This window comes from Typopeltis vanoorti, chromosome 4 (assembly GCF_054136105.1).
Source record: "Typopeltis vanoorti isolate ZY-2024b chromosome 4, IOZ_Tvanoo_1.0, whole genome shotgun sequence".
In the NCBI taxonomy this organism is placed as follows: Eukaryota; Metazoa; Arthropoda; class Arachnida; order Uropygi; family Thelyphonidae; genus Typopeltis; species Typopeltis vanoorti.
This window is the reverse complement of record NC_143552.1, coordinates 86,618,083-86,644,081: the sequence shown is the minus strand read 5'-3', so window position 1 is coordinate 86,644,081 and position 25,999 is coordinate 86,618,083. Positions and strand designations below refer to the sequence as shown.

The 25,999-nt window shown below is 36.7% G+C and overlaps 1 protein-coding gene across 1 annotated transcript in view; it reads right to left on the bottom strand.

Annotated features, from left to right (window-relative positions):
* Positions 1-25,999, bottom strand: part of LOC150107476 (uncharacterized) — a 574,892-nt gene that overhangs the window by 294,004 nt on the left and 254,889 nt on the right. Inside the window, exons 10-11 of the mRNA XM_090392109.1 lie at positions 22,682-22,812; positions 19,258-19,317 (exon numbers count right to left, since the gene is read on the bottom strand). Of these exons, the coding sequence (XP_090248235.1) occupies positions 19,258-19,317; positions 22,682-22,812 (191 nt within the window). The remainder of the gene's footprint in view (positions 1-19,257; positions 19,318-22,681; positions 22,813-25,999) is intronic.

The following is a 25,999-nucleotide window of genomic DNA, read 5'->3' as shown; positions in this document are numbered from 1 at the left end:
GAGATAGATACCATTACAAACATAGTAAGTTTCCTTAACACCACAAAGAAGCTGCACGATTCTGGAAAAATGTGCTTGAGCTCACTGTTGAAATTCAGGAGGTATAATCTGCAGAAATTATGTTTGAACCTAGTTATCTAAATATAACTAGGATAAACACTTACTCAGTGATAGTTCAACTTCTGCATAAGTATGCCAGATCATATAAATTAATGTATTGGAATACCTGAAAAATATAAATCAAAAATCAAAACATTACATTAAAAAAAAAAAAAAAAAAAGTGAAGACCCACCTTTGACCTACATCACAACATTTATTTATCTATTATTATTTATTATTAACACCAGACCTCCATGGAGTCAAAAGACTCACCACGAGAGACAAACACTGTTATACACAAAACCCATCAAACTATGCTTTAAACTCATTCAACATATATGCATTCACCACAATATCAGGCAACACTTTCCACTGATCAACCACTGACCATGCAAATAGCCTACTCTTTATGCTCCTGCTCATATCCTCCTACTTATACAACTTCCAGGAATGTCCCTTGGTTCCACTCCCCCCTTCCCCTATTCTAAAACATTTCTTCCACATTAATCTGGTAACAACCCTTTACCAACTTAAATGTTTTCAATCATATCCCTCTCTTCCTCCTATTCACAAGGCTTTGCAAACTGCATTCCTTCGATCTGTTCCTTATAGCCCACATCCCAAAGACCAGTTATGACCTTAGTCAGCCTTCTCTGGACCCTTTCCCACATGTCCTAATCACCATGAAAATCAGTGGGTTAAATCTGTGCACAATAATCCATATAAGGCCTGATCAAAGCCTTATACAATGGAACCAGAACCTCTTTATTTCTGTAACTTAAGGTTGAAAGTGGATCTTAGTTTATATTAAACTAAAGTTTTACTCAAACACGGTAGTTGTCTCCATAATTTTCCAAAATGAAAGGTAACTTAAGGTCCTCTGTATCATTGCCGTAATCTGATATGATCTTCACAACTTGGACAATGTGACCTCTGAACTTCAAATCCCTGTCCACCATCACTCCAAGGTCTGTTATCTCCTTAACTGCCTCCAAAATTTCCCCACCAAGTGTATACTTTGCATCCCATTATTACCTAGCAAATTTCAGAACCTTACACTTGGTAACACTGAAGTGGCAGTTCCCTACTGTTGACCACTCAAACAATCTATTCAAGTTTTTCTGTAAGGCCACAACATTTGCTTGATTCCTTAGTGATATCCCCAGTTTTGCATCACCTACAAACAGTTGTATATCTCCAGTAAAACCTATCCCAATATCATTAATATACAAATTAAATAACAGTGGTCCCAAAATTGACCGACATGGCACACCAAGAGTGACCTTCCTCTTTTGAGATAGTGCCACCCCCATAGACAACTTGCTGATACCTGTCTGAGAGCCATTCACCTATCCAAATCACTAGCCTATCATCCATCCTATCTGCTTCAGTTTAGTGACCAACTTATGGTGTGACAATCTATCAAAATCCTTTGCAAAATCAAAGTGAAACACTGCATATTCATATCTCTTGTCCAACACATTCGTCACCTTGTTATAGTACATAAGCAAGTTTGTAAAACATGACCTGCCTTTAACAAACCCATGGTGACAAGCACAAAGAATATCGTTATTATTATTATTATTATTATTATTATTCAGGCCTCCATGGAGTCAAAAGACTCATCATGGAAAGCCCATCCTAGAAAACACAAAGTCTATCATATCACTCCTTGAACTCATTGACTGTTTGTGCTCTCCCACCACTTTATCAGGCAATGCATTCCAAGTTCAACAACCACCCCCTTCATGCAAAGAAACCACTCCTCACCTGCTTGCTCACAACTCTCTTTTGGTCACTTCCAGGGATGACCTCCCTCATCCTCACTCCTTCAACCCCCTGTTCCACCAAACAAAAGAACTAACCAGTGTCAGCCCTGTTCCAATCATATTACTAAAACAAGAGTGCTGCTTAACAAATCCATGCTGACTCTCACAGATAACATTACCCTTATCTGCCTAATGCTGTAAATGATCCCTCACTAATTTCTCCAAGATCTTAACAATTACTGATGAAATACAAACTGGTCTATAGTTTGACACTTCCAGTCTGCTGCAATGGCACTATCTTACCCGCCTTCCACTCCTTGGGTACCTTTACCATGGCCAGACTTTCATTGAAAAGCCAATTCAATGGAGCTGTTGGTTCTTTAGCACATTCTCTCAAAACCCGTGACAAAATCCCATCTAGTCCCATTGCCTACCACTGATCTACCTCAATCAGGTGTTCATTGAATAACTCCACTATGTCCTTTGCATCAGTCACTGTATTTCCATTTTTATCCAACAGTCATTCTTCTACAATCATTTCTCGTCCTACTGGCCATAACAAAAAAATTCCTTAGGATTTTCTTTGGATCTCAAGGCCAAACAATCTATTCTCATTAATAAATTTAATTTAATCCTTTATTCAAGTGTGAGCAAACAACGTTTGCACCTGAAAATATCTTCAGAACTGGGGTAAGGTAGTACAACACCGGACAACTTAGCTTGGTTCACCTTTGCTACGAGTTGTCCGGTGTTGTACTACCTTACCCCAGTCCTGAAGATATTTTCAGGTGCAAATTTTGTTTGCTCACACTTGGATAAAGGATTAAACTAAATTTATTATAGTCTAACCAAGTGAAAAATAAACTTTCAACATCTTTCTAAATCCAGAAATTTAATAAGTCTAAATCCAGAGTAATTTAATAAAAAGGTGGCACACCTTTTGGCAACTCCTATAGGTAAAGATGACCTCGCCATTGCTTCTGCCTGGTATCTCCACTTCTGGGCCTGGCTCCCACTGAAGAGGCCTCAATAAAGGTCAAAACTAGTCTGGGTAGTGGCCCTTCCCTTAATGCATAACATTATACATATCCGCAAGGAGATGTGTTTTGCATTATGGAAGGTATTGAGATAGGAGTGATGTTAGCTTGGTTCACCTTTGCTACGAGTTGTCCGGTGTTGTACTACCTTACCCCAGTCCTGAAGATATTTTCAGGTGCAAACTTTGTTTGCTCACACTTGGAGAAAGGATTAAACTAAATTTATTATAGTCTAACCAAGTGAAAAATAAACTTTCAAAATCTATTCTCATATTCCAGTTTTGCCTCCCTTACCATATCAATCAATTTCCTGGCATGAGTGTTCTATTCTTTATGCATCTGCTCTCCACCACTCTCCTTATATCTCTTCCATAACCTCTTTTTTACCTTTAAATATACTCAAGCACATTTTTCCAGAATCGTGCAGCTTCTTTGTGGTGTTAAGGAAACTTACTATATTAAATAATGGTATCTATCTCTGAATCTTTTCTTCTCTGTGTATTTGTACTCAGTGGAATCTTGTGGTAGGAGGACAGAACTAATATCAGTTAAATCAGTTCCCAAGCACCAATGATATCTCACCCTTCCAATTCCTTCCTCCGTGGAACTGTCCCAAGTTGATATCTAAAACTATTATAATCACCTGCCTTATAATCCCACATACATTCCTTTCTCTTTGATACTCCTGCATGTCTAATCTAAGTCAAAACCACACAGTCACTCTCTGTAACTGAGGGCTGTGATGCCATCTCAGTTATAATCAGCTCTTCTGATGCTATGACCAAATCTACATTTCTTGAACCTCTTGTTCCTTCTACTGCATGTTGCCTAAGACTGTTGTCACTCAATAATTCCAGAAATTTCATTCTGTTATTACTACATGCAGTTTCCTCTTCCCAATTTATACTGCTGTAGTTAAAATCTCTCATAATAATCAGTCTTCTTGCACTTGCCAACCTCAACAGCCTAAACATCTCCTGCACTTCACCCACTATGCTCCCAGGCTTGTAGCAACAACCCACCAAATATCCTGTTCTTCCCACCTCACACTTTCAAAACCATTAGTGCCATTACTCTCCAAATCCTCCACTCTGAGAGGTCATAAATCATCACTTATCATAACCAGTACACCACCACCACGTTTGCTCTTCCTATCCTGTTAAAAAATGCTATACCCTGCTACTTCTATTTCTGTCAGTATATCATCTTCTGTCAACCATGTTTCAGATATCCCAATGATTTTTGGACAGGCTGATGCTATCAGTACCACCAGTTTATTTCCTTTATTCCGTGTACTCCTGGCATTAGTATAAAGAATTAAGACATTGCCACTGTTGCTATAGTTATCATTAACCTCCCCCCCTACAGACTCCACTGGATTCAGCATTACATGATGTATTACCCCTTCTCCCAAGCAACTATTCCCACAAGAGGCCATCCCTGCTATCATCCACCCTAATAATTCTAGTTGCTGTATTGCCAAACAAGTCAGTCTTGGCAAAGGATGTAGGTATCTAGAGACATTCTTTCGAAATACCTATGAGAGTGGTCTGAAAAGTTCTTGGCCTCAACCATAGATGGCAACACTATCAGCAAGATTTTTTTTTTCTAAGTTGGTACATCTGTCATAAGCAGCCATGTGAAATTGCAAGTCATTCTATCAAGTAGTTTGTTTTATTTATACAGCTGTCTGAAGCAAAAGTGTTGTCTGTATCCCTTGAAATGGATAAAATTGAGTATCGTGTGGTTATAATTGTAAAAGAAGGCTTAATATCAAACGAAATTCATTAGAAGTTCATAAAAGTTTATGGGCATTCTTCTCCTTCATTTTCAACAATTAAGAAATGGGCTGTCGAGTTTAAAAGTGTAACAACACCAGAAACCATTGATCAAATGTATGATACGGTATTGGATAACAGGCGAATCAAAGTGCATGAAATTGCTGAGACTATAGGCATTTCAGAAGAATGTGTAGGACATATATTGCATGAAGAATTGCAAATGAAAAAGCTTTGAACAAGATGGGTGCTGCACTTGCTCACAGCAGATCAAAAACGCACTTGCATGAAAATCTCTGAACAGTGCTTGGAGCATTTTAACAAGAATAAAACTGATTTTGTGCATCAATTTATTACTATGGATGAGACTTGGATTCACCAATACATACCAGAATCCAAACAGTGGACAGAAGCCAGTTGTTCGGCGCCAAAGAAGACAAAGTAGGTTCCATCAGCAGGAAAGGTCATGGCATTGGTGTTTTGGGATGCCAAAAGCATTTCATTTATTAATTATCTTGAAAAGAGTAAAACAATAACTGGGGAATATTATTCCCATCTTTTAACCAGACTAGATGGAAAAATTCGTAAGAAAAGACTCGGTTCGCAGAAGAAAAAAATCATCTTTCATCAGGACAATGCACTTATCCACAAAGGTGTTTTGGCAATGGGAAAATTAAGGGATCTGCACTATGAATTGTTGGAACATCCACCCTATTCCTCAGATTTGGCTCCCTCTGACTTCTGTCTCTTTCCAAAACTAAAACTCTTCCTAACTGGTCAACGTTTTTCTTTGAATCAAGAGGTGATTGCAGCTATAGAGGGGTATTCTGCAGATCTTACTGAGAACCACTACAGGGACGGGATAATGATGCTTGAGCATGGCTGGAATAAATGTATTAGTCTTAAGGGTGATTATGTCGAAAAATAAAAATAATTTTGAAATTATAAATTCGTTTTTTCATTGTTAGGCCGAGAACTTTTCAGACCACCCTCGTACATCCTTTTTCCAAATGCAAGCTCTCTTGCATACAGTTCTTTTCAGTCCTTAAATGCCTTCCAAGCATCCAGGTTTCTCTTTTGACACATTCTGGCTATTATACTATTGATTTTGATGCTTTTCTTTGCAGCTGTTCATTATCATACCTGGGCAACAAACAGAATATCTTCCCTCTCTCAATCATCTTCTGTACAACCTCAAGCACGAACCTCAGATCTCTTGCCACCAGATTCAGACTACCTCTCAAGTCATTCGTGCCCACTATCACAATCATCTCCTCCCACTTAATTGCCACAGTCACACTATCACTCATTCCTCCAGGCAAAGACTCCTTGGGTATTCTATCTTGCACACCATAGATCAATGAGTTTCCATACATCACACCTCTTACCACTGTTTCTTCTTTGCTCACCTGCACCCTTCTCTCTCTCTCTCTCTCTCTCTCCTCTAACACTTCTTTCTTTATTGCTCTACTTACCTGTTATCCTGTCATCTCCCCATAGCTGGTTCAGCACTCTCTCTCTTGCATTTTTCTCATTCCTGCTCTTTTACTGGTTCTCCTATTCTCTTCTCTTCTACCATTCCCATAACTCTCTCTCACTCCTACTCTGATTCACTTTGCATTCATTGTTTCCAGTCACCTAATCTCTTCTTTCACGCTTCTCGACTCATTTCTGAGACATTCCACTTCCTCTTTCACTGCATCTATCTCTCTTTACAAACTACCTACTCTTGCTTGCTATTTATCCTCCCATGTAGCACTATGTTCGAAAACTTCACAGTTTCAAACTTAACAAAAATAGATTATCAACCCATTTTTGTATTATATCTCTTACCACGCTCTCCAATACCTTAACTACAACTTGAGATATACAGATTGGACTATAATTTTTTGCCTTATTATTTGCTCACACTAAGCAAATGAGGCATAAAAAAAGGCAACTGAAGTCAGTCCTAGAGTACTAAAGGTGCCCCCATAGCGAACTAAATTGATGATGATCTTAGAACGTAAGCTACCCAAATTTCGGGCAGTCTCAACAACCAAATTTGTTGAGGTTTGGGAAGTTTTTAAGAGCTGAGGCTGATTCAAGGAATGATCTTTTGTACTTGTACTTGCTGCAGTGTAACAAAGTGGCCTTCTTCCAGCATATTCTATGGTGGGTGTCCAATGCATGGTCAGCAAGTTCTGAGTGGATGTATTGGTATAACTGGATATAGTCCTTGTGTTTTAATATCCTGTTATTGGCTGTCCTGCCTGTTTGGCCATAGTAGGACAGTTTGCAACTGCAAGGGACCTGGTATACTCCAGGTAGGTCTGGAGTATACCACCATCCGGAATGCCACCATCTTAGTCATTCGTCAATGCACTTCTTCCATATACCCCCTTGGCAAACAGACCTGTGCAACATTCCTGATGGACAATATCAAAGCCTTACAAAAAAGTATAACCACCTATCTTTGCTTGTCAGTGTGTTCTCCAATAACCAGTTAACCCTCATGATAAAGTTTAATGGAAAAACCATACATCTAGAGATAATAATTATGAATGAAATTTATTTAGCTAATAAATTACTATGCTAATATTTTGCCTTGGTCATCAAGGCATCTTCATGAGTACAAAGAATATAAGCAAGCACTTGCATGCAGACACACTAGCAGGAAAGCAAATACAGACAGAGTATGAAAGGCAGGATTCGATGGTCCTAACTGGTATCCTCTATGAGTGCAGTAATGGAAACTTCTTGATGGTCTCAAAATACACTTTCCTATATTTCAGGTAAAGTGAGATAGCTGAATTAGTTCAGATTTGGTGAATGCTGTAATACTGAGGTAGATTCTAGGAATAATGTCTGCGATTTATATATGTTCTTGTATAAATAGGGGCATTTTTCCATTGGAGATGGTGATTCATATCCATGGCATTGCCTGCTATTCCTGTGGTTCAGGGTAATGAACACAAAAAAGTTTCCATCACAACATCCATAGGAGACATCAGTTAGAATTGCCTTTCATACTCTGTCTGTGTTTGCTTTCCAGCTAGTATGTCTGAATGCACGTGCTTAGTTATATTCTTTGTGCCTATGAAGACACCCGGTGACCAAGGTGAAATTACTAGCATACTAATTTATTAGCTAAATAAATGTAGTTAGTAATTATTATTTTCAGATATGTGTTTTCTCCATTAAACTTCAACATGAGTGATAATGAGCACATAAGTACCTATACTGAACCAGGTAATGCTGTGAGCTATTATAGGCTCTTTTGCAATATGCTCTCTGAACTTTAATACAGTCCACCAGCATTCCTAAATGCCTATCCTCATCAATTTTTGATAACCAGGTATCAAAGGTTACAGCTGGTAACCTTTCATACCTGGTTTTTTTTCTCTTTCAGTCGTTTCCGACTGTAGGTAACTTTGCAGGCATTGCCCACAAATTATTCCTGGTGAGATTTTTACAAGGTAGTTCACCATTGCTTTCCCCTTTTATCCAGGCTCAGGACCGGCATGACTGTAATCTATGTATGTTCACAGGGCGAGTTTGCCTATTCTGGGGGGACAAAAAACCCAAGTTTCTGGGTGAAAAAAAACTCCTACCTTTGTATGAGACTGGCTAACTCACCTTTAGTCGAAAGAGACCAGATAAAGGTTTCCTCACGTCACTGATGGGAAGCGAACCCAGATCTTTCTGACCAAAGGGCTTCATCTATACTGACTGAGCTACAGAGGCTCTTAACCTTTCATCCCAAATGCATAATATTACACTTTGCTGCATTATCTGCTCATGCTGTCAGTCTATCTAAATCATCCTGCAAGATCTCTACATCATTTTTATTAACTATTGTTGAACATAGTTTCTGATACAAATCATTTCAGTATCATTAATGTACGAATTAAACAGTAGCAGCCTGAGTTCATAGCCCTGCTGTAACCACTGGTCACAAGCCTTTTCCTGGATTCTACTCAACCAAAAAAAGAACACTTAGGGTTTTTTCCACCAGTTTATCTGGCATTTTTCATCTTACAAGCAGGCAAACCGGCCCAACGAACACACACGGATCTACAGCCATAAATACTTAACCCCCATGAGGGGGCTCAACTCACCCCAATAGGGAAGGGGAGAAAAAGGGAGGAAACTCCATACGAATAAATAAATAAATAAATAAGCATCCTCTTGTCCACATCCTCCAGCCTCATATCCATACCCATTTGCTTCAGTTTATGTAACAGAGTTCAATGGAGGCATACTTGAGATATGCCTCCATTGAATGCGAGGATACTTGAGAGGTAGTCAAATGTAAAGCACAGCAGTATCAGTAACGCACTCAAGATTTAATCTTTGGGGGGACCCGAGTTGAGTACATGATTTGAGAATACACACTACACATCACATATGACCTATAACTGAGCATCTGCAATGATTGCTAATTCATAACTATAGAAATAGAAGACACGATACAACATAAACTTAAAAAAATGAATTTTAATCAGGAAAAGATTTTTTTCTAGTGCGTTTTTTTCCTTTTTCTTGGGGAAGGGGGCAGGCCCCTTGTCATCCCCCCCCTGGGTGTGCCACTGAGCAGTATCATCATATAACCATTCTCTTCATCCATTTAAACTGTCATTTTATTATAAAAAGTAAGGAAATCACTAAGACATAACCTACTCTTCATAAAACCATGCTGACCTGATAAAGTATCCCATTCCTATCCACCCCTATTCCTACATTTTGCCCTTAACCAACTTCCAATACCTTGACCATCACTCCTGAAATGCTGATATATTGCTAAGTTGCTGCATCCGTCTTAGCAAATTATCAACTTATTAAAGCCTCCCTTATACGATAGAAATATTTTTCCCTCTTTTCACCCCTTGGGACCTGACCAAAGTTGAGACTTAAATTAAACAATCTGTCAAAGATAATGCCAATTCCCTAGTGTATTCTCATAATATGAGGATTCCGATCTAATCCCATAGCTGTATTCACATTAAGAGTCTGCAGTTATCCTAAGCACCTCTAGTTTATCTATCCCTCTTTCCACATCAGCACTTATTGCATCTGTTTCTGCAATCCCTATCTGGATGATACATCTTTTGCAAAGTGATCACTCAGTACTATTTTGTCTGCTTCAGTTACCTCCTTACCATCAGAATTCATCAAAATTATTGTACTGCAGTCATTTTTCCTTTTAATCTCCACACATCAAAAGAAATCTTTGATATTACCTATGCTGTAAACAGCTAATTTCTTCTCATACGCTTCTTTGCCTTCCTTAGCATGCTGGTCATCCTTCTGGTCACCTTTCTCTTTTAAATTCCTTCCACAAACTTTTTTTTTTTCAGATCCTGCTTAATGATGTCATTCATCTATTTATCTCCTCCTCAATTTATCATCCTGACTCTAGGTATGCAGTTTGCTACTACTGCATTCAAACATCCCCATTACCGTTTTACGATAGTGCCTTCATTTTTGTAATTACCAGCTCTGTAATTTCACATGTACTCCTTCTTAACTGAAAATTCCACATATTTAGTCAATCTATGAGATCACTTTCACTAATTTGCAGCAATGTGGTGTGCTGTAGTTATAGATCCTCTGATGGGATTACTAGATTTAGAACACTCAAATCCTGGTACTTTCCAGCCTATGGTGTCGCAGATAATTATTCCTTTGTAGCTGCATAATTTCCATTTCCTTCCATACATGTATACTTTCCTCCTTTCAGTCTACGTTCCTTTAGTTGAAACTCTCCAAAATAATTACTTGCCCTCTACTCATTGAGTTTATTTGCCATACAGGCCATCCATATCATCCTTTGCATCTACTGGTCAATAGTAGAACTGGCTATATATTTTGTCCTGTTGGCCTCTATCTGCCACAGATGGCCTCAAAGATCTTTCCTTCTCCAATCTCCTTCTGAACTTCTCCTCTTTTTTTGGTTACAGTTCATGCAATATCATCATCAATACACCCCCCCCCCATCCTTTCTGAAAATACTATACCCTACCAATAATTATATCATCTTCTGTCAGCCACATTTCACTAATACTAATAACTTTTGGACAAGAAGAACTAACAAATGCCAAAAACAACTCCCTTATTTTACATTACTGTAGATAAAGTGCAGTATCCACCCCCCCCCTGCTCCCAATACCCACAACTACCTTTACAGTTTATATTTATTGTTCCCATTCTCATTTTTTATTGGCAGAACTATAACCAACGTTTTTTGTTTGTTCTTGCACTTGATTGGCTCACTGGTCCTTACACACACATGCACCTTCCCAACAGCTTGTTTCCCTGATTCCTAATTTTGCAGCTTTCAAATCTATTCAAGTACAAACTGCAAGTTATTTTGTCCATTAAACTCATTCCACGAATCACAACTTGTGCATCACTCCATCTGCACAATGAATGCACTGATTGATCTGTAACTACAGTCCACTCTCAACACACCTTTAGGTGAGTTGAGAAGTTGACTGTGGTTATTATGGATCAGAGATCAGTCAGTGAGCAGAAGGAGAGCAACAGACTTGGTATCCTACTTTCTCATCCACTTATTTTGCTACTTTCATGTCCTCCGTCATATAAAACTTGTCGCCTTTCACATTATTTGCATCTACCAAAACAATAAGTCTTTCACATTACCTTTCTTCATCCTAACAGCTTCACTAGTTTTGAGCTACTTAAATGCAAAATGGCCAAATTGTTAAATCACCTTACTTTTTTTGAAGAGATGCAGGAACCATAATATCATTCCAAAGTTTCTCATTTTGAAAGAACAATTCCATTCAAGATGAGCTAAGCATATATATTTTAAAACATCTTTGGCACTTTTACGTTAGTGGGTACAAAACATTAGATTTGAATTAAGCCAAATAGATACACAATGCTATCAGATTTACAAAGATATTACCAGCAGTTTAGACCAAAACGTATGGTCACTTTTAGATTAAATGATAAATAATAGCTATGACAAGGCCTTTTCAATCAGCAAACAAAGCCAAATTTAAAATTTAACGTTCTTTACGAAAAACATTTTCAGTCAAAACCTAGTGTGCAGGATAACACAGTCATCTTTAATTTCTCTGATCAAGTTTTAACAACACCATAAGTGAGTATACTTAAAAAAGGTTTCAACTTGATCAAATTCCTAACGTTGACATCATATGCAATATAGAAAAGGCAGTTTTGTTGCTACCAGAGCCCATAGCTAATGATCTCAGAATAAAAAGCAATATCATTCTTTCTTCTTCAAGAGCTCCCAACAAAAACATCACTCCTCTAGAGAAAAGAGCTATTTTTAAGTTAAGGAAAAATAAAGAAATCATCATCTTAAAAGCTGATAAACATAACTCTACAGTGATCTTTAACACTAGTGATTACAAAGAAAAGATAACTAACTTACTGTCTGATACATCTACCTACCGTGTTTTAAATTCAGACCCCACATTAAAGAATCACAATGATACCAACGATTTATAACGTAATATGGATAGCTGGCAAACAGACTTAAAACTTAGATTAAAATCTGTGCATCCACTAACGCTGAGACTATATGGCTCTCCCAAAGTCCACAAAAATGGAATACCCTTATGCCCATTGTTGATGGAATTAATTTGCCTACTTATTTATTATCAAAACACCTTGCAGGTCTCCTTAAGGCTCACATCTGCAATTCGGATACTTACATACGTAACTCACAACATTTCGTGGAGAAATTAAGCAACATCTCGATCTCCAATATGGATCTTCTGGCAAGCCTGGATGTTACATCTTTATTCACCAACATTCCAGTAGAGGAAGTAATCGACATTTTAAGAAGCCTCTTCGCCCAAGACATCACTTCTCTGTTCCATCATTGTTTAAATTCCAACTTTTTCCTATGGAATAAAACTATTTATCAACAATTATCAGGCCTTGCAATGGGAAGCCCTCTTTCACCACCTTGTGCAGATCTCTTCATGGAGAAATTTGAGAGTAAAATTTTATCTCAACTAGACCCTAAACCTGCAGTGTGGTGGAGATATGTGGATGACATTTTTTTTGAAAAGGATCTTTTCAATAAAAACGACTTGCTTAGAAGCTTTCGAGTTTCTAAGCAAGATCAACTCTTTGCACCACAAAATTAAATTCACTTTAGAACTTGAGAAAGAAAACCAATTACCATTTCTGAACACTTTAATTAAGAAACAAACAGATGATGCATCAGCTTTACAGTCTATCACAAACCAACCAATACAGGTTGATTCTTGCACTTTTCTTCACACCACATTTCTCAGAAACTTAGCATTGTACACATGCTAAAAAATAGAGCCTCTCTCATTACGACAGATGATAAAGACCTCAAAGATGAACTCTCCCTGATATCAAATAACCTTACAAAGAATGGTTATCCTAGAAAATTGATCCGCAAGATATTTTTCTGTGACCCCCCCACAAAGACAGCCTGAAGATATACATTATAATTCCACTATCGTAATTCTGTATACGGGGACAGTTTCCAATAAGATTGCCAGACTCCTCAAGCCACATGGAATATGAGTGGCTTTTAAACCTTCAAAGACCATCTGCCAATTCTTAAGATCTCCAAAAGACAATCATCCTTTTTACAAATATGCCGGAGTCTACAACATTCCCTGCTCATGCAGCTTGACTTCTAGAAGGTTTGAAATCAGGAAAAAGGAACACATAGGAGACATAAACAATAACAGAGAAGACAAATCGTGGTTAGCCTTTCATTTCTCTAAGACAAACCATACCATAGAATGGGACAAAAGCTCCATGCCCTACTTAGAGGAGGACTTCTGCTCCCGAATGATAAAAGAAGCCACAACAGTTATTCGTTCAAAACAAAACCTAAATAAAAACCAAGGATTAATTCTGCCTGAGATCTGGAAGACCCTCATTAGATCTTTAAACTTGCCAGAATTAAATTTTGCTACAAATTATAGAATGTTCCTACATAACAACAAGTGAGTTTCTGCTCCCGAATGATAAAAGAAGCCACAACAGTTATTCGTTCAAAACAAAACCTAAATAGAAACCAAGGATTAATTCTGCCTGAGATCTGGAAGACCCTCATTAGATCTTTAAACTTGCCAGAATTAAATTTTGCTACAAATTATAGAACGTTCCTACATAACAACAAGTGAGATCATACATGCTCTATGCATGTGATGTAGCGTTCTTCTGTTTTTTGTAAAAATGCAATTAGATTCGGTTCATTTACAGTTTTAGTGTAACAGTTTTAGCGTTTAGGTGGTCTTACACCTATATATCTTTTACCCTGACGAAGCCAACAGCTATAGTTGGCTAAACTAGTTGATATAACTTAGTTTGAAATAAATCTGACCTATAAACGCAAATAGAAGTCAATCTTTCCTATAGCTTCACTAGTTCTTCATGCTCTCATCAAGCACTCCTCTTATCACAGAATCTCCATACAAGTTTCTCTTCTTTTCTTGCTTAATCAACCATTCCTTTCTCTTCCTTCGCACCTCTTCTTTCTTTCTTTCCTTCTCTTCTCATTGTACCACCAGATGTTCATTCTTTATCCTATAGAGAATGAAGTTCAGCTGTAGAGAGAAAGCATATTATCATCTCATTACAACTCTTCATTCTCACATCATCCATGCTGTCATTCTTATACAGTCTCTTTTACTCTCTCTCTCTCTTCTCTATTCTCTCTTTCTCCATCACTCACATTTTCATGATTATTCTCTGTTATATCTACTGTTTTGCTCTTACTCTTTCAACTAGTTTACATTCTGGTCACTCTTTTTAAACACTTCCTGCATTCACACACATACACAACTCTGCATTTAAACAAAGTCCACTCACTCTTGGTAAAGAATATATTTCATAGATACTACACTGCACAGTCTCTCAAATTGAATGTCTTGAACAAGAAGGAATTGGGCACCACTGTCCTAATTCGCATTGGTGCCATGTGTCACACTGTGAAACATACAGTATACAAAAACTTAAACATACTTAAGATTATGGCTAATTTAAATCTAATAGAAATTACATCTATATTATGTCTAACAATGATGATATGCATCAACAAATTAGCTCAGAATAAGAAATTATTATGGGCAACTTCAACTATGGAGGAAGGGATATGGGATTTACATAGCCACTGACAGAAAATTATTTATAATGACAGGTGATGGAATGCACATGAGGTGTGAGATTACATCTGGTGATAACATCTGAGGATCTGTACATAACTAATAATTCTGACTCTATTAGTGATCATGCAATCTTATCATGGGAGGTGGCTAAGCATGTAAAGTTGTCAGTTAAGAAGAAGCAATTCAATTTCAAGAAGCAGTTTTTCAATCAGTACAGAGCCATTGATTGAAAAACAGAGAAAACAGCACGAAGCAATGCTATGGCATAATAAACTGCAAGAGATGGATATCAGCAGCAGATGAAATGCTCAGTGGCTGGTTGGTTGAAGACAGCAGTATCACAGTGCAGATGCAAGGTCAAGAGGATATTGTTGGTATTGGTATTTGGAATTATGGCCAGAGCAACTCACACTGAAAGCCAAGATAGACATAATACACTTTTGTGTATTATGTCTATGAGAAATGAAAACTTTCATATGGGACCAGCTAAATCATCTTCAGTTGAAAATAAATCCTTATGAAGGATCAAGAAATTATATTCTTGGTTTAATCTTTTATCCAAGTGTAAGCAAAGCACAGTCATGAAGTTACTTCACGTGCAAACTTTATTTGCTTACACTTGAATAAAAGATTAAATCAACAATATAATTTCTTGGCATCATTAATTTATAATATAACCAAGTGGGAAAACTTTCAATACACATGCTCAAAAAAAAAAAAAAAAAAAAAAAAAAAAACATGCTGTAGAGTATACATAAAAGGAAAGTTGAGCAGTACAAAAGGCAAAATTAGATTATGGGAAGAAATTAGCTGTGTAGGTCAAAGGAAATCTAAAATTTTATTTATTTATTTTTTACTGAAGTCCCAGAGTTCTTTTACTGAGTACAAGAAAGGATGATCGTAGAAAGATAATTTAATGAATACATATTGAAGGGAGGTAACAGAAACAGAAGAAAGTTGATTTATTGAGTGATTTACTTGATTTACATTTAACAACAGTGTATCATCCGGGTAAAGATAATGCAGGGACTGCTAGGATAACAGAAGTTAAAGAAATGATGGTACTTAAGATCACTGAGAAATCTCAATGTGAATACAGCTCTGACACTAGATGAAATATTGGCTTGTGTGTGTTATGCAAAAGTGTAACAGAGGTGACAGTTCTCCCCCTCCCAAAAAAAAAAATGTCTGGACTGGCAATGTCTTAAAGAAGTAGAAAGAATGCAAAATAGTTCCATTATAAAGGAGTAAATAAATTCTGATGTTGGCAGGTGTTCAGTTATTTATCTGAGGTTTTGCAGTAAATCACACCACCAAATGAACAAACATTTTTTTTTTTTATATTTAATTATTTAACTGCTAATATCATGCTGGATTCCAACCACCATTTTCAGTTCACAAAGCATTTGTCAAAGACACACAAATACTGAGAATTACTGAAAAGAACTAAAATTATAACACATAAGTACTAAAATGCTATTTTATTCCTACAACTGCAATTACTTGAGTCATATAAGTCCAAATAAGATAGTTTAGAAAAATCTGCATATGTCAACTATCATACATATACCTGAATGCAAAATATTACCTGCTTGTGGTATCAATGTTTCCTAATGCACAATTCTGTTAAGATTAAATAATTCGTTTAATTTTTCTAATTAAATAATTTAATTAATTTTTCACCTATTATTAAAAAAAAGCTGCAGGTATATATTATATAAATAGTTATTTTCAGGTTGTTCATTGTAGTTATCTGTTCTGAAAAGAATGTATTAAAGCCTTGTTCTTCCACCTCTGGTCTGCAGAACCAGGAAATTTCTTGGTGGTCCTCCAAAAATTTCCCCCCAGTCATCTAGCAGCTACATGATTCAGGTGCTACATTGTTGCAGGGCGAGTGGGATGCTGCACACGACAATGTAGAACCTGAAGTATGGGCAAAGTGCGCAGCTTTCGAATGCCAGTATTGCGTCAGCTCGCCTGTTGATGACATGTTGCAAAAATTCTTATTTTATCACGCTTGTAAGTATTTTTTTCTAATATTGTGTTGTAGTATTTCGGAAAACAAGTTATTTCTCTCGTAAAATTTGAAACCCTACAAAATGGAGACAAAAAAAGTCAAACAGCAAAACCTTTTAACCATCTTTAGTAGAGGCAAGGACAATATTCAGGAGAAAGTAGTGATAGTACCGAAAGTATGCCAAGTACTAGTGCTTCAAGTTTAGAAGAAAGAAAAAAAAAGAAATATGTTGATACTTTAAAAAAAACGAAACTTTGTTAGGCGTTTCAATAAGGACTATTTAAAGCTTGGTTTCATTGTAGCCATCCTGGCAGTGAACTATCGGCACGGTCTTTGTGTGTAGTATGTTCTGTAAAATCTCTCGAAGTATAGAGATTTTATCGATAAGCCACTGGACTTTTTTCAAAGATTATGTGACCAGATGAAAAGTCAGAAAAGTGAAATGAAAATGATGACAACTAGTGATCAGTTGCTGCTTCGAGCATCTTATTTAGTTACTCTTCGAATAGCTAAAATGAAAAAAACGTTTACTATTGGTGAGGAGTTAGTAAAGCCTTGCATCTTAGATGTCGTACGAGAAATTTTAGGTCCTAAAGCCACTAAAAAACTGGAGGCTATATCGTTTTCGGACAACACCATTCAGAGGAGAATTATTAATATGGCCACCGATATTGAAAAGAAAGTTGTAGAGGGGGATAAAGAAATCGAGATGTTTCGTGTTCAGCTTGTAGAATCAACTGATGTGAGTACTTTGCTTCGTGAGGTATAGTGAAGATGAAGACTTAAGGAAAGAACTTCTTTGTTGCCTTGACTTACCTGGACAGACCACTAGTTCAAGATATTTAATGCTACTGACGGGTATTTTCAAGTGCAGGGCTTAGACTGGAGCAAATGCATCGGAGTGTGTACGGAAGGTGCTGTGAGCATGACTGGATGTTGCTCAGGAGTAGTTGTGAAAATATAAAGGAAGTCGTGCACCCAGAAGTTTTGTCCACTCACTGTATGATCCACTGGGAGCACCTAGCTGCAAAGAAGCTTTCTACTGAACTAAACACTGTTATGAATGACAGTGAAGATCATTAATGAAATTTGTAGTCAAGCTATGAACTCCAGGCTGTTCATGACACTGTATGAGAGTATGGACTCACACCACCAACATTTCCTTCTCCATGCAGAAGTGAGGTGGTTATCGAGAGGAAGGGTTCTTGCACGCCTTTTAGAACTGAGGGAAGAAGTAAAGCAGTTTCTGCGAGAGCGAAAATATGACTTAGTAGAGCCTTTGTTGAATGAGGAATGGATGGCTATGCTTGTGTATATGATGGACATATTTAGCCTTCTTAACTAACTTAATATTTCTCTTCAGGGGTCTTGTACAAATATTTTTACACTAAAAAATAAAATGGATGCATTCAAAAAGAAGCTGGCTCTTTGGGATAGTCACGTACAAGGGGAAGATATAGAAATGTTTCCACTTTTAGGAGAATTTTTGATTGCTGCTGATGTCAACAAGAAAGTCATAATCAACATAACAAGTCAACATTTAAGGGCATTAGCTGAAAACTTTAATAATTATTTAAATTAAGGGGATATTAAATCCCACATTGTTTTAAAACCGAATAAGAAACTCAAAAATTGGAAGTAACGATTTAAGTAACTTTAATAATTATTTTCCTAAAAATGAGGATCCTCGTAAAGGTAACCTCTGGATTAATAATACCTTCTTGGAAGATATAAAATCATGTGCATTTGATCCTCATGAAAAAGGAAAGCTGATCAAGTTGTTTTCTGATGTCATCTGGTGTCCAGACATAAAATGCAATCATTGTCTCAAATTTGGATATCACTCAAAAAAGAATATCCATCTCTGAGTTATAAAGCTATTGTTGTTCACTTTTTTGACTTCCTATTTGTGTCAAAAGACTTTTATAGCCATGTCAGTAATAAAAACCAAACAGAGAAATCGAATGGATGTTATTGCAGTGCTTCATCTCTCAGAAACAACACTCTAGCCACGTATATCAAATTTTCTAAGCTCTAAGCAGCAGCAGCAGATGTCGCACTAGCTAAAAATTGTAATTTTATAACATTGGATTTAATAAATAAAATACTATCTACATTTGTTTATGTTTCTGTCTTAGCTGTCAGCTGGTCCATGAAATATTTCTCCTATTTTCCCCAGTGTGCAGGTGTAAAAAGGTTTGAGGACGCTGTATTAAAGCATGAATGAAAATTAACTCTATACACATAACAAAATAGATTGTTTTTTCATATCACATATACAAGTATTTTGTACCAAACTCAGGATTATTGACTTCTTATATATGAAATCATGTGATTTCATATTCCATTCATATAAAATAATTTTTCAAAATGTAAAGCTCTTTTTTTCCTGAGAATAATATTATAATATAGTGCATTACCTTTGCTGGCCAAAATGGAAATCCTTTTAGCTTGGCCCAAACAAGCTGATGTGGTTTTCTCTGTATACAAAATACAAAACAAAATAATAATAATAAAATGACAATAACATAAAAAAGTTACATTCTATAATTCTGTAAAAAATTCAATAAATGCTTAATTAATGTTATTTTCCAATTTAAGAGAATTTTTTGAGTTGACAGAAATCAGACAGGCAACAATCGTTATTATTATTATTATTATTACGTGACACCTCCAGGAAGTCCAAGGACTCATCGTGGGAAGGCACAGCACTCTACTTTGCCAACTACATCTCATCCTCTCCACCACTATCCAACTCTCCAACTACGAGAATCAACGGAATCTATCGCCTGTGATCACTAACAACAGTATTTTTTGTCTGTAAATTGCGTGTGTTCTGAAGGCTGATTTGTCTGTACGTGGGATAAAAAACACAAGTTTCCAGGAGAAAAAACTCTGCTACCACCATATGAGATTGGATAACTCACCTTCAATCGAAAAAGCCCATATAGGGATTCCCCCCCCCCCCTCATTACGATGAGAATTGAACCCAGGTCTTTTCCAATCGAAGGGCGCAATGTTCCGCTGTTCTTCCAATTGCGCTACGGTGGCTTATTATTATTACAGCAATACCTCAATTAATGCGCCTAATGCGTTCTTAAAAACAGGCATGTGTTTCTTTTCAAAATTTTCTTCTCTTTTTCTATTAATAATTTTAGAGTAAAAACTGAATCTATGCAGGATTGGTCCTTTCAGAAAGCATTTTGTTCTTCTAGTAGTTTGTCCTCTACAATACTGTTTAGCTTCTCTTTTAGTATTCCTGCATATATTTTATATCCTGTATTTAGCAGCCTAATTATTCCCCTAAAGTTATTGCAATCATCTTTATTTCCTTTTTTATAGATTGGGATAACCAGTGCCGCTTTTTTTCCAAGAGTTAGGAGTTTTTCCAGACATCCAAGCCATATTAAAAAATTTCAGAAGTCTTTCATTAAATGTTTCACCTGCATATATATATGATACACTGGATTTACTTGGCTATCTGACATAATTGAAGAAATTTAATTGATTAAAAGCTGAGGGACAATAAAACAGGAAAAAACTATTTATTATTTTTGAATGCATGACTAGTTTCATCTTCCTAGAAGACTTCATCAGGTGCAAGAGAAATACAAAACGTACATTACTGTAATGGACGACAGCTATAAATTAAGTGAAAAAAGGATTGCTGACATTTGATGATGTTCTGGATCCCGCAGTATTGTTGAGCATGTTCAACTGGGTATGATCTCATGTATGCCACAACTGGATGGCCAAGGTGTAACAGTTAGAAAGGCTATAGCTTAAGTTAGTATTAAGGTGGACTGGATTGAGGACAATTTTGGTTGATTCAATAATTTTTCTTTCAAGCTCATGAAAGCATGAAAATAGGAAAAGTAACTTGATTCATTCCATCTGAAGAAGCTAATTTATTATGAATGGAATCTATCTTCACAATTAACAATGCAAAACATCCAACAGATAATGTTACTATGGCATAATTTCAAGTCTTAAAAAATCTACAGAAAAATAATGATATTATAATTCTCCCAGCAGATAAAGAAAATGCAAACTGTTATCTTAGATACTTAAGAATACAACAACAAAATATCACTGTTACTGCAGGCAGATACTTATTCGATTCTTGAAAAAGATCCACCTCATGAACTCCACAACTGTACTTTCTTCTCAGGGCTACTGCAGAATTTCCTAGATGTTCTCTATGTTCACTTCATCCTCTCATTCCTTGACTATATAGTTTTCCCCTAAAATATATAAGGAAAACACTCCACTAAGATCCGTTGTGGAAGTCATTGATTCCCATGTGTAAGCATACAAAACATTTGGACAAATTTTTAAAAGGTTTAATAGGTTCCACTACCTCTTTAATCAAGATTTCTGAATATTTTGATTATTAAAGACACACATCTTCAAAGATAAAAAAAAAGAAATTATGGCCAGTTTTGATGTGATTTCCCTCTTTACTAATGTGCCACAGAAGAGATATTAATTCTTTTAAAGTTGCCTAAAAGGTTATGTCACTCCTGACTCATTGAATAATTTCTGGTTACTTTCTATTTAAAAATACTATTCACAAACAGAACTTTGGCTAGGCCATGGGCAACACATTATCTTCCATATTGATAAATATATATTTACAGGACTTTGAGGAAAAAGCAATTAATTCCTTCCCACTGAAACCCAGATTATGGAAAAGATATATAGATGATGTTTTCTTAATTTGGGGCCATGGTCCAGATTCCCTAAAAGAGCTTTTAACCAATTTCAACAATCAATGCCCAAGAATACAATTTACCATACAGCAGTTTGAAGTTAACTATTCTCTCCTGTTCCTGGATGTCAAATTTACATGTGTGTCAGAAAAACTGAAGATTTCTATTTACAGAAAACCCACACATACGAGCAGATGCCTTCATGCACAAAACGCACTCACTCATCACTATAGGTGAAGAAGAAGAAGTGATTGCCAAATAACTAAAATTTCTTCTAACAACCTTTCAGAAGAATGGTTATGGTAAGCAGACTATTAAAAAGTTGCTGTTTAATCTACCTGTTCACTGAAAATCATTGAAAAGATTTCATTTCTTTCCCATATATCAGCTTTGTTTTGTCAAAGTTAGCCAAAAATATCAAGAAATATAAGATCTGCACTTCTTTGACTCCTCTAACCAAAGTATGTTCCTTGCTTCATAGTAAAACCAAAACATGACAGCTTAAAATATCCAGGGGGTCTTTGTTGTAACTTCAATATATCATATTTTGGTCAGACGGAAAAATCTACTGTACTATGTATAGAGGAACATGTAAGAGCCATCACCTATGGCAGAACTAGAGCCACTGCTCTATCCAGTCATGTTCTTAATTCTGCTAACCCTCGCAATGAAGATTCTACCACTCACCCAGCAATCCAATTTACCACCCTCTAGAGAAAGCATATTTACAAGATTTCTTGATTGTTCTGTTAATGTTAGCTATTTGTTTTATTTTTTAAGCCATCTATAGTGATCCCACTGTCATTATAAATTGCTGCAGTCTTTTATTGAGAGATGTTAAGTTATTGAAGTTATTACAGTATTGAAGGCTCCTTGAATGATGAAGGAGTTAGCAGTACACCATTTTTTTTTCTTATTTTTTTTTGTGAATTTTTTAACTTCCATAATAGGCACTTATAATATTCAACTGGAGTCTGAATATATACTGTGACTAAATAATGTAAATGGGGCTATACATGTGATTTGCTTTTTAGTTATGTATATATTATGTTCAATAAATTCAGACTTTATTGCTGAGGCTTTAACTAGATGAACTTAAAAATATTCAAAAAACAATCAATAATGAACTTACGCATGGTTCAGCAAACCAGTCTTTGATGGTGTAAGCATGGAGGTAGCAGTCAGAGCAAACTTCTAACTCACTCATTTCATATTCACATGTTTTAACAAGTGACTTTGCACAATTGGAGAGATGATGCTGGGCTAGAAGCAATTAAACTATCAGTCAATTACTTTTGTGTAATATACAAGCCTTAATATTAATGAAAGCAAAATGTAGATTTCAGTTTTAATAAAAAAAAAATATACATTACATTTTGTAACACAAGGAACACTAATATTACCTTAAATAATATTTAAAAATTCTTACATGAACTTTTTATTTACACATAAAAACAAGAATATTTTGGGCTAACAGAGAAGTGCCAACCAATCTTTGTTTTTCCTTTTCTTTCTTTCTTTCTCTCTCTTTTTTTTTCCCCATGACCAGGTCAATTTTAATTTTATCCTACATTTCCTTAAACTCCAATGCAGTTGATAATGTGGAAAGGATGGGTCCCAAACTAAATGCAGCATTGAGTCAACTCCCAAATCTGTTGACCAGAGCAACCTATTAAGAAGTTCCCTTACTGCAATCTCTTTCTTTGGATTACACATTTTTACTTCCAGGCCATGTTGTCAGCATTATTAGCCACTAAACACTGATTCCACCTAGACTATCCCCTGCAATAATCAAGGTTGCCTAAGATTACTTCTAATTAATATTTAACATTCATCATCACCAAATCACATCAAGTGGGCGGTATCAGTGGAATTAGCTGTAGATCCAGAAATGAGCTGTTATGTTTGTATACCAATGCTAGAAGTATAAGAAACAAGGCAGATGAAATGGTTGCACTAATTGCGTCTGTGCACCCAAAGATTGTCGGAATAAGTGAGACGTGGTTAGATGAGGATGACATCCTGAGAGGAATAGAGATGAAAAGGTATGATGTGTTTCGTGAGGATAGAAGCGGTAAAAAGGGAGGGGGAGTGCTATTGATGATAGAGCAAGAGTTATGTCCATACAAAGTAGAGATGCAAGAGGGAAATAGGGCCAGTGGTTTTGAGGCAGTATAGTGTGAGATAGAGGTGAATAGAATCAAATACTTGGTGGGATGTTGTTATAGACCTGGTAATGTGGATAGTGGTGATAGTGAAATGTATAGTCAAATAAGCCAAGCAAATAAGAAAAGGGTGATCATTATGGGTGATTTTAATTATGGCAATATAGACTGAAATGAAGAGATAGCAACAGGAAGTAAAGAAAATGAGTTTCTTGAGTTTTTGAGGGATAACTACCTCAGACAGTATGTAACAGAGGGCACACGAGGATTAAGGGTCTTGGATTTGGACAACTCATCGGAGGATGTAATTATAAATGAGGTGTCAAATCATCCACCAATTGGTGAAAGTGACCGTGAGATGATTACCTGGGTGGTTGAGAGCAGTGCAAGGACCCCTGTGAAAAAAGGGTATATGTGGAACTACAAGGGGGATGATTATGAAGGGCTCAGGAGATAGCTTGCAGGTGTAGCATGGAATGAGGAGTTAGCTGGAAAAGAGATCAATGTAGCTTGGGGGATTTTCAAAAATTATTTAGTAGATGCAATATCTAAATGTATACCATGGGTGAGAAGGTTAAATAAGGTAGGCGTGAGATGGATGAATAAAGAGATTAAGCATGCGATACAGAGAAAAAGGGCATTGTGGAGGCAGCATAAGAGAAGTGGAAGTAACCAATTCCATGAGGTGTACAAAGACCAACAAAGGAGGGTGACTTGGTTGGTGAGAGTAGCTAAAGAGAGGTATGAACAGCAGTTAGCTAATGAAGCCAAAAAGAATCCTAGGGAGTTCTTTCGATATGTAGCCAGCAAAAGAAAGAATGATTATGGAAGGATAATATTGATTGGAGGAAATGGTATAAAGACAGCTGATGCAGAATGTGTGGTGGAGATATTTAATGAGCAGTTCATAAAGATCTTTCAATCTTGTGAATGTGACTTCATGGAGAGATTGAGAGCAGTTGATGATGGGGAGGAGAGACTGACTGTAAGGGAGCAAGAGGTGTTTGGGGAGTTGAGTAAACTAGATATAAATAAGGCTGTGGGACTTGATAATATATCACTGCATATTCTGAAGGAATGTGCCAGAGAGTTGACACCTGCCTTGACATATTTTTTTAACACGAGTCTTGCACTTGGTCAAGTTCCTAAAGAGTGGAAGGAGAGCAAGATTGTGCCACTTCATAAAGGAGGTGATCGAACTTAAGCATCAAACTATAGGCCTATCTCTGTGTCGAGTGTTGTGGTTAAGTTGTTGGAGAAGCTTGTGAGAACTAGGATCCAGAGTTGGGTTGACAACAATGGTATAATCTTTGATGGACAGCATGGATTTGCTAAAGGGAGGTCATGTTTTAGTAATCTACTTACTTATTACAATAAAGTGACTGCTTCCTTGGACAGAGGAGAAGGATACACAGTAATATACTTGGATTTCGCAAAAGCTTTTGATAGAGTACCTCATGATAAGTTGACAGTCAAACTAGAGCAGATGGGGTTGGATATTAGATTAGTGCATTGGATTGGAGACTGGCTATCTGATAGGTATCAACAAGTTATGTATGGGGGTGCGATATCCAGGAAAAGGAAAGTCACTAGTGGAGTGCCTCAGGGGTCTGTTTTAGGGCCATTACTATTTAACTTGTATATTAATGATATTGGCAAAGATTTGGATGGAGATATTCAGTTGTTTGCAGATGATGCAAAGTTGGGACGAACCATAAAGAGTAGTGAAGATGTTGTGGCCTTGCAAGAAGACTTGAATAAATTGAGTGATTGGGCAAGCAAATGGGGATTTGAGTTCAATGTTGCAAAATGTAAGGTTTTAAAATTTGGAAAACAAAGATGGGATGCAGAATTTATGCTTGGTGAGAATATATTGTTAGAAGTAGAGGAAATAAGAGATCTGGGGGTGATAGTGGATAAGGATCTAAAATTTAGGGGACACATTGCCAAAATTGTGAAGACAACACAAAGGCTTCTGGGAATGATGCGGAGGACACTGACATGTAGAAGTAGGGAGATTCTTGTTCCATTGTATAAGGCTCTGATTAGGCCACACATGGACTATTGTGCCCAGATTTGGTCACCGGGTTTTCAGAAGGATGAAGAGATGTTGGAAAGGGTCCAAAGGTGACTGATTAAGGTAGTTTCTGACCTCTGGAATGTTGAGTGTGAGGAAAGATTGAGAAGATGTAATTTGCAGAGTCTTGTGGAGAGAGGGAAGAGGGGAGAAATGATAGAGAACTACAAGTTGGTAAGGGGGTGTTATAAGATCAATTTTGGAGAAG